This window comes from Cucurbita pepo, chromosome 13 (assembly GCF_057944985.1).
Source record: "Cucurbita pepo subsp. pepo isolate OVF chromosome 13, ASM5794498v1, whole genome shotgun sequence".
Lineage (NCBI taxonomy): Eukaryota > Viridiplantae > Streptophyta > Magnoliopsida > Cucurbitales > Cucurbitaceae > Cucurbita > Cucurbita pepo.
Genome location: NC_141810.1, coordinates 2,526,478 through 2,537,957, shown reverse-complemented (window position 1 = coordinate 2,537,957; position 11,480 = coordinate 2,526,478). Strand labels below are relative to the sequence as shown.

Genomic DNA, 11,480 nt, shown 5'->3' with positions numbered 1-11,480 from the left:
ATTTGAAATTCAATTTAAATATATATTTTGGAGGTGGAGAATATTGTTTAAGAGTGAGTTAAAAAATAAATAATTATAAAAAAATTTATATATGTATATATATATATATATATTTGAATATATTGTATATTTATAATATAATAATAATTATTATTATTTAATCTAAAACATCACATCTAACATGTCCCATCCGATTTGCCCAATTAATACTCCATTCAGACTCGCGAAAATAATTTTTAAAAATTGAGAGAAAAAAAAAAAAGAAAGAAAAAAGGGGCCAATCCAACGGCTTGTATCATCCCATCAAATCAAGAAACCTGATTATCCGGTAGTTGATGGAAGTGGGGCCCTCCCACCCTACCAACTTCGCGCGTAAACGCTTGTTACGTAGTCGTTTTGTGTCTAACCAACCCTTCCCTTAATTTTTAATTTATTCAAAATTTAATTTGATTTTTAGATTTTTTTAATTAAAAAAATTCAATTATCTATCATATTCCTAAGTTTCAACACGAATATTAATATTAATTACAAACTTAATATTTTTAAATCTTTATAATAATTTTAAAAATAAAATTGGGTTGAGTTAGATTGTTACGAATTAGTCGAGTTGACTTGACAAAAAAATGTCAACCCACTAACTAACTTAATTTTTTATTTTCTAAAAATTCATCGATACCCGATCAAAAAATACAATTATATTGGTTTTCAATTCATATGAATACTTTAGCGTGCAAAATATACACGAGAGGAAAAAATGGAAGAGAGAGAAAATGTGAAAAACAAATATATATCTATATATATATATATATATATATATATAATTATTATTGTTATTTTATTTCTCTCTATTAATTTCAAAAAATGACTTCGAAAATCAACCATTTTTTAATTGAGGCATAACTTTAATATAACATAATCCTATTTTATTTCGTGTATTTTTCACGAAATATTATTTTATATACATTTATAAACCAACCCTCCTTTTAGCTTATTTGAGTAAAAATATTAATAGCTTTTATGAAAAAACGAGGATGGTTGAATAAAGATGTGGATACCAATCATTTCTTTATCGGACCAATAATTTATTTTATTTTTAAAAAATATATATCATTTTAAATAAATAAATAAATAAATAAATAAAACTCTCCAATAAAATTTAAAAAAAAACCAAAATAAACACTTATTGAGTATTTAATTGGTTTGGCAATTTTAGGTCTTTTTTGGACGTCTCATCTTCCCTAAAGGCTAAACCTAACATAATTAATTAATTAATTAATTAAATTAATTAAATACCAAAATTAAAAAAGAAAAAGGAAAATGTGTCAGGGTGCGGGCATAGAGAAGAGCAGCTTTTATCTTCCTTTAATTAATTAATTATTTTTTTTTTTTTTAAAAAAAAATAAAAAATTAATGATTCGGTAGCCTCTGTTATCAGTGACCCCTTTGCCATAACACAAAACAAATTCTCTTTCTCTCTCTTGTTCTTCTTCTTCTTCTTCCTCTGTTTGTACAATTTTCTGAAATTCTCAGAGGTGTTGCAGAAAGTTTTGTCTCGGATCCCTATATACTCCTCTCTTTCTCTCTCTCTCTCTTCTTCTTCTTCTTCATTTCACTCCATTAACGACAAACTGTCTCTTATTCATCATCAAATTCGATCAAAATTGAATCCCAACAATTTACACTATCGATCTCACCTCGCGGCTTCTGTTCTTTCTAATTACTGTTGTTTTTTGTGTTAATTTTACTCTACTGCGGGTTTTGTGGGGTTTGAAATGCAAGAAGCTGGGTTGGGAATCATGAATGCTGGTGTGTCTAGCGGTGATGTTTTGGTTTCCGGTGAGGGGGTTCATAATGCCCAACTCAAGGCGGAGATTGCTACTCATCCACTTTATGAGCAGCTTCTTTCCGCTCATGTTGCTTGTCTTCGTGTTGCTACGCCGATTGATAAGCTTCCGATGATCGATGCTCAGCTTTCTCAATCGCATCATGTTTTGCGCTCTTATGCTTCTTCTCATCAAAATGCTCATTCCTTGTCGCCTCATGACCGCCAGGAACTCGACAATTTTCTGGTGATTTTGTTTTTCATTTGGTTGAGAGTCTTGATTGTTTTGTGTTCTGGGTTGAAATTGGGTTTCATTTTATGATGGATTCTTTTTTTGTTGTTCAGGCTCAGTATATGATCGTTTTGTGCTCTTTCAAAGATCAGCTTCAACAGCATGTGAGATTTCACGCAGTGGAGGCTGTTATGGCCTGCCGTGAAATTGAAAGTACTCTACAAGCTCTAACAGGTATATAGCTCATGTCTGTTCTTTTAAAAACCCACTTGAAATCCAATAAAGAAAAACGAAGCGAAACCCATGATTTGAACTTAGATATGGATTCTTTGTGTTATAGTATTGAAGTTATAACTTAGAACCCGTTTGAATTTGGAAGCATTTGGGGAGATGGGGTAAGGAAGTAAATAGGAGTAATTTGAAAGGGAAGGGTATAGGGGGTTGGTTTTGGGGTTTGAAGGATGAAGGACACTGTGAGAGCAGGCATGGAAGTGGGTGCAAAAGGGTTCTTACTTGGCCATACCAAGATTGTAGTTGGGTTTGGTGAGGACACCAACCGATAAGGTTGCTTGCCTTGCCAATATTTGTTCCACTCTATACAATATTAATATTCTTCCTATTATTATACTTGTTCATCTTTTTGCTTTGTAAGGATAGTGCATGAACCTAGCTAGCTACTCCTTTTCCTCTCTCTATTCTATGTGTGTATGTACATATGAACCGTCCAACGCTACTCAGATTTTGTTTTTTTTTAAGCTTTTACTTTCGGACTTTTTTTAAAACGCGTCTAGGTAGAAGTTTCCACATCTTTGTAAAGAATGTTTCGTTCCCCTCTCCAACCAATATGAGATCTCAACCCACCCCCTTGGAGGCCAGAGTCCTAGTTGCCACACCACTAAGTTGTCTAGCTCTGATATCATTTGTAATAACTCAAGCCTAATGTTATCAGATATTGTCCATTTTGCCATATTACACATCGTCGTCTGCCGCATGATTTTAAAATACGTTTACTAGAGAGAGGTTTCCACACTTTTATAAGGAATAATTTGTTCCCCTCTCCAACCGATGTGGTATCTCACAATTCACCCCCTTGGGGCCAGCGTACTTGCTGGCACTGCCCGATGTCTAGCTTTTATACTATTTGTAATAGCTCAAGCCCACCGCTATCCGATATTGTTCTCTTTGTGCTTTCCCTTTTGGGTTTCCCTTCAAAGTTTTTAAAACGTGTCTATTAAGGAGAGATTTTCGTACCCTTATAAATAATATTTTGTTTCACTCTCCAATCATTGTGGGTCTCCCAACATATATAGATGGTAAGAGCTACACTCACCCTGTATTCACCTTAATCACCAATGGGTCCTTTTTAATCATTCAAGTGGCCTAATATTTTTGAGGATATCGATATACCCAACCTAGTGAACTTTTTAGTTACATGATTAACGAAACAATTTGCTGAAAGTGTTGCCATCGAAGTAGTTGATTGGGAGGATTAAAGGAAGTAGACATGTTATCATAAAGTAATCTGTTGCTTATTGATAGGTTTGCCAGTTTTAGACCTGTCCACCTATAATGGTCCCTAGGTTCTCAATTTATATACCGCCATGTTGCTCATGATCAGTTATTTTGCTTTGTAGAACACATAGAAACTATTCATTACTGTGTCTGCCAATGGGGTGCTGCTGAGGACCTAAGGGCTGTGGTGTAGGGTTTAAGTGCCTACACAAGCTTTTATATAAAGGACCCTATGCCGCCTAAAGGGCATTGGAGGCTCATCCTGACAGTATTTAACTAAATGGCTATACTTTAGGCAGCTTTTTTGGTCTGCTAAATTTGGATCGGTTAGAAAAAGAGCCCAACATTTGGTAAACAAGTCAAACAAGTTATTACTATCATTCAAAATGTTTAGGCATTTAAGTCGTCCTTTTTTAGCGGGAGATTCAATTTTTCTCTTCCTCTAAGATTCTACCTCGATTGGAAGAGAAACAAAACATTCTTTATAAGTGTGTGAGCCTCTAGCTAATAGACGTGTTCTAGAACCATGAGACTGTTAGTGGGCTTGAGACGTTACAATTACGGGTCAAAGCGGACAATATCTGCTAACGGTGGGCTTGAGACGTTACAAATGGAATCAGAACCAGACACCGAGCTGTGTGCTAGTGAAGACGCTGACCTTTATGGGGGTGGATTGTGAGATACCACATCGGTTGGAGAGGAGAACGAAACATTTATAAAGGTGCAGAAATCTCTCTTTAGTAGACACGTTTTAAAACTTCAAGCGCGATACGTAACGAGGCCAAAGCGAATAATATTGGCTAGTGGTGGACTTTGGTGGTTACCATTTCTGAAACCTACCCTACTTAAAGTAAATTCAGCTGGGTTTTCTTTTTCTGTAAAGCTTTCAACAATTTTGTGTGGGGGGGGGGGGGGGGGGGGGGGTTGCTTTGATGAAAGTTTGGACTCTTGAAAATTTGAAGCATTTCCCATTACCAAACATGTATTGATTGTTAGACGAACACGACTCTCCACAATGGTATGATATTGTCCACTTTGAGCATAAGCTCTCATGGCTTTGCTTTGGGTTTCCCCAAAAGGCCTCATACCAATGGAGTTAGTATTCCTCACTTATAAACCCATGATCATTCCCTAAATTAGTCGATGTGGGACTTCCATCATCCAACACCTCCCCTCGAACAAAGTGCGCCTCCCCTTAACCGAGGCTCGACTCCTTTTCCCTAAATTAGTCGATGTGGGACTTCCATCATCCAACACCTCCCCTCGAACAAAGTGCGCCTCCCCTTAACCGAGGCTCGACTCCTTTGGAGTCTTAGTCATTTTTGACTGCCTTCGAGGAGGGGCTTGACTCCTTTTCTTTAGGAGTTCTTTGTTCGATATTTGAGGATTTGAGGATTTACCAATTTATTGGCACGACTAAGTTTAGGGCATGGCTCTGATACCATGTTAGACGAACACGACTCTCCACAATGGTATGATATTGTCCACTTTGAGCATAAGCTCTCATGGCTTTGCTTTGGGTTTCCCCAAAAGGCCTCATACCAATGGAGTTAGTATTCCTCACTTATAAACCCATGATCATTCCCTAAATTAGTCGATGTGGGACTTCCATCATCCAACATTGATAATAAGGGTTGAAGTGCCTTTTACCAACTTCGTATGCTATTTAACATGTTCCTTCAGGAGTAAACCTTGATGAAGGCACCGGTTTAACAATGTCCGACAATGACGACGACGACGTTCCAATGGATTTCGCACTCGATCAATCTAGCACTGATGCACACGACATGATGGGGTTCGGGCCGCTGCTTCCGACCGAATCCGAAAGATCATTAATGGAGAGAGTTCGACAAGAACTAAAGATTGAGCTGAAACAGGTTCTCTTTTTCCCATTACATTGGAGATTAAGAGGGAAAAACAAAGAACTAATGGAGGAACATGTTTTGTAGGGTTTCAAGTCAAGAATTGAAGATGTGAGAGAGGAAATATTGAGAAAAAGAAGGGCAGGGAAGCTACCTGGGGATACAACTACAGTTTTAAAGAACTGGTGGCAGCAACATTCTAAGTGGCCTTACCCAACTGTAAGTACTAAACAAACAAACAAACGAACAAACGAACAAAACAACCCTCTTTTCGTTTCGAAACGATGAATTCTAAGTTCGAATCTTTACAACGTCACTCGTCTTCCCGATTTTCAGGAAGACGACAAGTCGAAGCTGGTGGAGGAGACGGGTTTACAGCTGAAACAAATAAACAATTGGTTCATCAACCAAAGGAAGAGAAACTGGCACAGCAACTCTCAGTCAGTGACATTCTTGAAGTCCAAGCGCAAGAGATAATAAAAACAACAAATTTCATCAAATTATATGAAATATTTTTATAGCTTTGGGAAAAAGTTCCGACAAAAAGAGTGACAGAAACATAGGATTAAGAACATTGTGACAGAGATTGGATTAACATGTCTTTTGTTTAAGGTTGTAAATTGTTCCTTTTTAACACATCAAATTCAATGCAAAAGGAAAAATAAGTGAATATTAAAGAGATAAATAATTTTATTAATGGTTTGGAAATTAGGTTTATCCTGAAAATATAATTTATTTACTATTTTCTTTCAATTACAATGAAATTAATTAAATTTATAATTTGAACCAATTATAAGTATATATGATTCAAGTTTTTTCTTTTTTTCTTTTTTTGTCGCTTATTGTTACAGCTACAATATATTAAGAATTAATTTAGGATTAAAAATAATAAATTATAATAACTAATAATTGAACCATTTTTTTTAAAAAAAAAAAAAGAAAAAGAAGTTATATTAATATTTTGGGAGAGGCTTTGCGGGCCAATAATGGGCTTCCATGGTTGTCATGGGCCTCAAACCAGCCCATTTTACTCAAATATTTCCCCTAAACACTTAAAAAACTTTTAAATTAGATAAAAATGGGTTAAAATATAATACTCATTACATATATCAATCATCTTTAAATTTTTTTCCAAAAATTTTTCTTTGATTTAGGAGTGAAAATAAATTATGAAAAAAAAAAATAATAATAATGTTATTTTTATTTGATTTAGAAACTTGGGATGATTCAATTATAGGAATTTTGATAACGAAATAAATGATTTTTTATGGAATACATGAGCCCGTCACATTATTTCTATGAGCATTTCAGTAAGAAATGAACGTTTACAAGATAGATAAGCTCGTCACATTATTTTTATGAGTATTTTCATAAGACCAGTTTTGGTGGTATACTCACCCATGAAAATTGATATATATACCGTTTTTCTTTTGTTGGAGATTCAAATATCAATACTTCTATAAGATTATTATTTTATAATATTTAGTGCAATGATGCATTTTTCTTATGTCTCGGAGTGAAATAGGTTTGGTTTTGGAGTCAAACCATCAAATATATTAAGAAAGTTATAAAATCAAATCGTGAGAGATCCACAACACTAACCCTAACCGTTCTAAATCGATTAACTAATGGTTTGGTCGATTTGATTTGATAGTGCATTGCAAATAGATCTGCTAAAGTTCGCATTGGATGAGTTAGACGAAATTAATGAAGACATATACGAAAAGATGCAACACTCTAGATCGAACTTGTAACGGCCCAGATCCACAACTAGCAGATATTATATATTATCCTCTTTGGCTTCCTCTCAAGGCTCTAAAACGCGTATGCTAGGGGAAAGCTTCCACACCCTTATAAATGTTGGTTTGTTCTCCTCCCCAACCAATGTGGGATATCACAATCCACCCCCCTTTGTGGCCCGGGGAAAGTTTCCACACCCTTATAAATATAAATAGTGATTTGTTCTCCTCTCCAATCAATGTGGGACATCACAATCCACTCCCCTTCAAGGCCCAGCGTTCTCGCTGCCACTATTTCCTTCCTCAAATCGATGTGGGACCGCCCCTAAATCCACCTCCCTTTGGGGTCCAGCGTCTTTACTGGCACATCGCCTCGTGTCTACCCCCCTTCAAAGAACAACGAGAAGGCTGACACATCGTCCGGTGTCTGACTCCGATACCATTGTAACGACCCAGATCCACCGCTAGCAGATATTGTCCTGTTTGGACTTTCCCTTTCGGGCTTCCTCTCAAGGCTTTAAAACGAATCTGCTAGACGAAGGATTCCACACTCTTATAAATGATGGATTTGTTCTCCTCTCCAACGAATGTGGGACACCACAGAAGTTGTGCCGTCAAGTTTACATCAACTTGACTAAATTCAGTTTATTTTTTTGGAAACCCAAAACCAACCAAACCCATCAAACCGAACCGAACCGAACCAGCAGCGATATGATTAAACAAAATTTCGATTTTTCTTGGTCTTGGACGAGAGATGAGAATATAAGCAATCATGGGTGAACAGGTCATACAAAGTGAAACGTCATCAGTGCCACGTTGTGGATCGTGGATCTATGTCACCAATCCAGACAACTCTGAAACGGGACCCAATCCACTAACTTGCCACGTTTCTTTTTAATATATATTTTTATACATTTATTATAATAATAAAATTCGATTCGACTTTAATTATATCTGAAATTGCAAAACGCATGGTGCATTAAAATAAACTTATTTAATAAAATACAATTAAAAAAAAGTTGGAACAGGCTGGAGTCAACATTGCCACAAGAACCACAACAAAATAATAATAAAATATTAAATTTAAATCAATAAGTTATACATTTTTTTAATTTTTAAAAATATTATTGAATTTTGAAAACATTTATGATCAATAGTTTTTACATTAACGATTTAATTACTATTAAATTAATGAATAATTCCTCCGGATTCAGATGGAAGACAAGAACTGAGCCTCTTCTTCTTCTTCTTCTTCTTCTTCTTCTTCTTCTTCTTCAATCCTTAATCAATCCAGTTCCTTCTGCTATCAGCCATGGGTGTTCTTGCTGACAGTGGCTCAGCTCCGTCGCTCAAGTTCTTGATTTACGGCCGTACCGGCTGGATTGGCGGTTTGCTTGGGAAGATCTGTGAACAACAGGGAATTCATTTCGCTTATGGCTCTGGCCGCCTCGAGAACCGTGTCTCCCTTGAGGCCGACATCGACGCCGTTAAGCCCACTCATGTCTTCAACGCCGCTGGAGTCACTGGTCGCCCGAATGTCGACTGGTGCGAATCGCATAAGGTCGAGACCATTAGAACCAATGTGGTTGGAACCTTGAGTTTGGCCGATGTGTGCCGTGAGAGAGGGTTGATCTTGATTAATTACGCTACTGGATGCATTTTCGAGTACGATTCGGCGCATCCTCTCAATTCCGGGATTGGATTCAAGGAGGATGAAATCCCTAACTTCATTGGATCGTTTTATTCCAAGACTAAAGCTATGGTAAGTCCCTGATTTTCACTGCTTGATTGTTGTTGTTGTTCTTGTTTTCCTCTTCTGTTGGAACTTCGTGTTGTATGTATTTAGATTCATTCTGAATTTTGATTTTAGATCTATAAGACCAGAGTGAATTGTTTTATTTAGAGAAATCACAACTGAAATCCGCCATCATTGTGTTTGATATTAGGGATTTGTTTTCCAAGTCCAATAGGTCATTTTGAGATTGGATTTTTGCTTGGCGGAGTTTGTGAATGTTCTTTAGATCTGGATTGCTATTACATTGATTAGAAAGCATTATACTTAGTTGTCTTGAATATTCTGATCATTGATCGCTGTTTTGATGAAAATGCATCAAATGTGTTCTTTGAACCCGATGGGCTGATCCTATTTTTATGTCACTTTCACATTTTGGGGGTTAAAAAGGTGGAGGATCTGCTGAAGAACTATGAGAATGTGTGCACCTTGCGCGTTCGGATGCCCATATCCTCTGACTTATCTAATCCTCGCAACTTCATTACGAAGATAACCAGATACGAGAAGGTTGTCGACATCCCGAACTCGATGACGATCTTGGACGAACTCCTCCCGATCTCAATCGAAATGGCGAAAAGAAACCTCACTGGAATATGGAACTTCACCAACCCGGGAGTGGTGAGCCACAATGAGATCTTGGAGATGTACAAGCAATTCATTGACCCCAATTTCACATGGAAGAACTTCACTCTGGAGGAGCAAGCCAAAGTGATCGTCGCTCCACGGAGCAACAACGAGCTCGATGCAACCAAGTTGAAGAATGAATTCCCTGAACTCCTATCCATCAAGGAGTCCCTAATCAAGAATGTCTTCAAGCCAAATCAGAAAACCTCTGCAGCTTAAGATCATTGGTATTCCTGATCCATATGTCATCTTCTTTGTGTTTCTCCTTAGCCACTTCCTGATCAAAGCTTTCCCCTTGATTTCCCATACAACATAGAAGCTTGATTATTATCCATATTTGAATACCATATCTATTATTTTGTTCATCATTTGAATAAAAGTAGCTTGAAATCCTATGTAGAACAAGATGTAGCATATTGGTATCTGTAACTTTGCTGATTTGGGTATAATATATTACTGAGAACTTATGTGTTTCATGAGTAAGGATTTCTATATTACAGGTTGAAATTGTTCTTGAATGTAGTTATCAATGATTCCCAACTGCTCTCAAGCCTCATAAACTCTGTCTCCTTCTCTCTTATGAAAATGAAATATTTCCTTATTGTTATCTATTCTTTGATTTCTGTAGTTTTCTGGTTCTTCTGGAAATGGAAATGATGATGATTAAACTTTCCATGAATGAAACATTGGATTTCTTGATGAACAAACAGCCAAACCCTAATGGGTTTTCGCCAAGAACTTCAGGCTTGAAGGCTTATGATTGATTGATTGATTTAGCATGATCATCTTCTGATAAGTAAATTCATGAACTTCATGATTCCACTTGGGATTCTGGTATCAAATTCTGATTCTTGACCACCATTCCCCACCACGGATTTGGTTTCACTGTTCTATGGGAGACGTTGAACAACGGCGATTCCATTGATATATGCCCCAATCTACGACTCTTCAATGGTAAAAATTTTTTAATTCATTCCTTTATTGATTTTTGAAAAAAAAAAATTATTTGTCCCGATATAATTTCATAATTATAGATTTAGATTCCATTTGGTCCATTCGTTTTAAAATGTTACATTTTTACTCGAGTTTTGATTTTGATTTTCATTTAGTTCTTAAATTCTTTACTCGTTCTTAAATTCTTTACTCTTACGCTCTTATCCCCGAGTAATTAATACTTGTTTCTTTGTCTTTGAAGTTAACTTTTAATCAATTCAAATAAGAAAAAAATAGTATTACAGAATTTTCGAGAATAAAAAAGAGCATACTCAATGTTATGATTACGATCATAATATCTTATTCAATAGTCAACAGAAACCATAAACCAGAAAAGAACTTGTCTAATCCACAAGTAAATATGGAGCTATAAAGATAAAAAGACCGAAGAGTAATGATAGTAAGTGATCGATTTCTCGGTATAAATTAAGTCGTTTGTGTTTTCTTCTAACAACTCTCGACGAGATTGAAAGAACTAGAAAGAGATAGAGAGTGATTATTTGCTGACTCTAATAATAAAACCTTCAAAATTTGTAGACAAGATGACTCTATAAGAGCACCCATCAACGAGTGCATAAGGTAGGATCCTTAGATCTAAAGGTCGATGAATCGATTGATCTAAAAACGAAGGCCGAGGATGAACCCGTTTAGCATTCATTAAAAGGTAAAGCAAAACCAGACGAAGGGCAACTCTCCTTTGGCAGGACATGAAAGGGTAACAACCCCATTTGCCTGCCAAAAGGAGAGAAGCCCTTCTGCTAGTTGGCTTAATCAATGATCCAAACGATGAAGGGAATTGGAGAGCTTATACTTTTATGCAGCGCCACGACTTAGACACCTTTATAGGGAACTCAAATTTATGGAAACCAAAGAATATTGGATCCTAAGCATATGCCATTGGATA

General features: G+C 36.2%; 2 protein-coding genes across 2 annotated transcripts; both read left to right on the top strand.

Annotated features, from left to right (window-relative positions):
- The first annotated feature begins 1,445 nt into the window (after positions 1-1,445).
- On the top strand, positions 1,446-6,048 carry LOC111808132 (homeobox protein knotted-1-like 7). Its single transcript, XM_023693945.2, has 5 exons — positions 1,446-2,069; positions 2,168-2,288; positions 5,250-5,443; positions 5,516-5,647; positions 5,765-6,048. The coding sequence occupies exons 1-5, from the start codon at positions 1,773-1,775 to the stop codon at positions 5,903-5,905; spliced, it is 885 nt and encodes a 294-aa protein (XP_023549713.1). The 5' UTR covers positions 1,446-1,772; the 3' UTR covers positions 5,906-6,048.
- A 2,335-nt stretch (positions 6,049-8,383) lies between these two features.
- LOC111808131 (bifunctional dTDP-4-dehydrorhamnose 3,5-epimerase/dTDP-4-dehydrorhamnose reductase) lies at positions 8,384-10,059 on the top strand. The gene is made up of 2 exons (XM_023693944.2): positions 8,384-8,929; positions 9,350-10,059. Exons 1-2 carry the CDS (start codon positions 8,480-8,482, stop codon positions 9,800-9,802), a joined length of 903 nt encoding a protein of 300 aa, XP_023549712.1. The 5' UTR covers positions 8,384-8,479; the 3' UTR covers positions 9,803-10,059.
- Positions 10,060-11,480: the final 1,421 nt, after the last annotated feature.

Excerpts from the sequence above, each read along its gene's own strand:
- LOC111808132 (XM_023693945.2), top strand. The coding sequence starts at position 1,773 with ATGCAAGAAGCTGGGTTGGGAATCATGAATGCTGGTGTGTCTAGCGGT. Across the intron at positions 2,070-2,167 it reads AGGAACTCGACAATTTTCTG|GCTCAGTATATGATCGTTTT; the intron begins GTGATTTTGTTT and ends TTTGTTGTTCAG. Across the intron at positions 5,444-5,515 it reads TAAAGATTGAGCTGAAACAG|GGTTTCAAGTCAAGAATTGA; the intron begins GTTCTCTTTTTC and ends CATGTTTTGTAG.
- LOC111808131 (XM_023693944.2), top strand. The coding sequence starts at position 8,480 with ATGGGTGTTCTTGCTGACAGTGGCTCAGCTCCGTCGCTCAAGTTCTTG. Across the intron at positions 8,930-9,349 it reads ATTCCAAGACTAAAGCTATG|GTGGAGGATCTGCTGAAGAA; the intron begins GTAAGTCCCTGA and ends GGGGTTAAAAAG.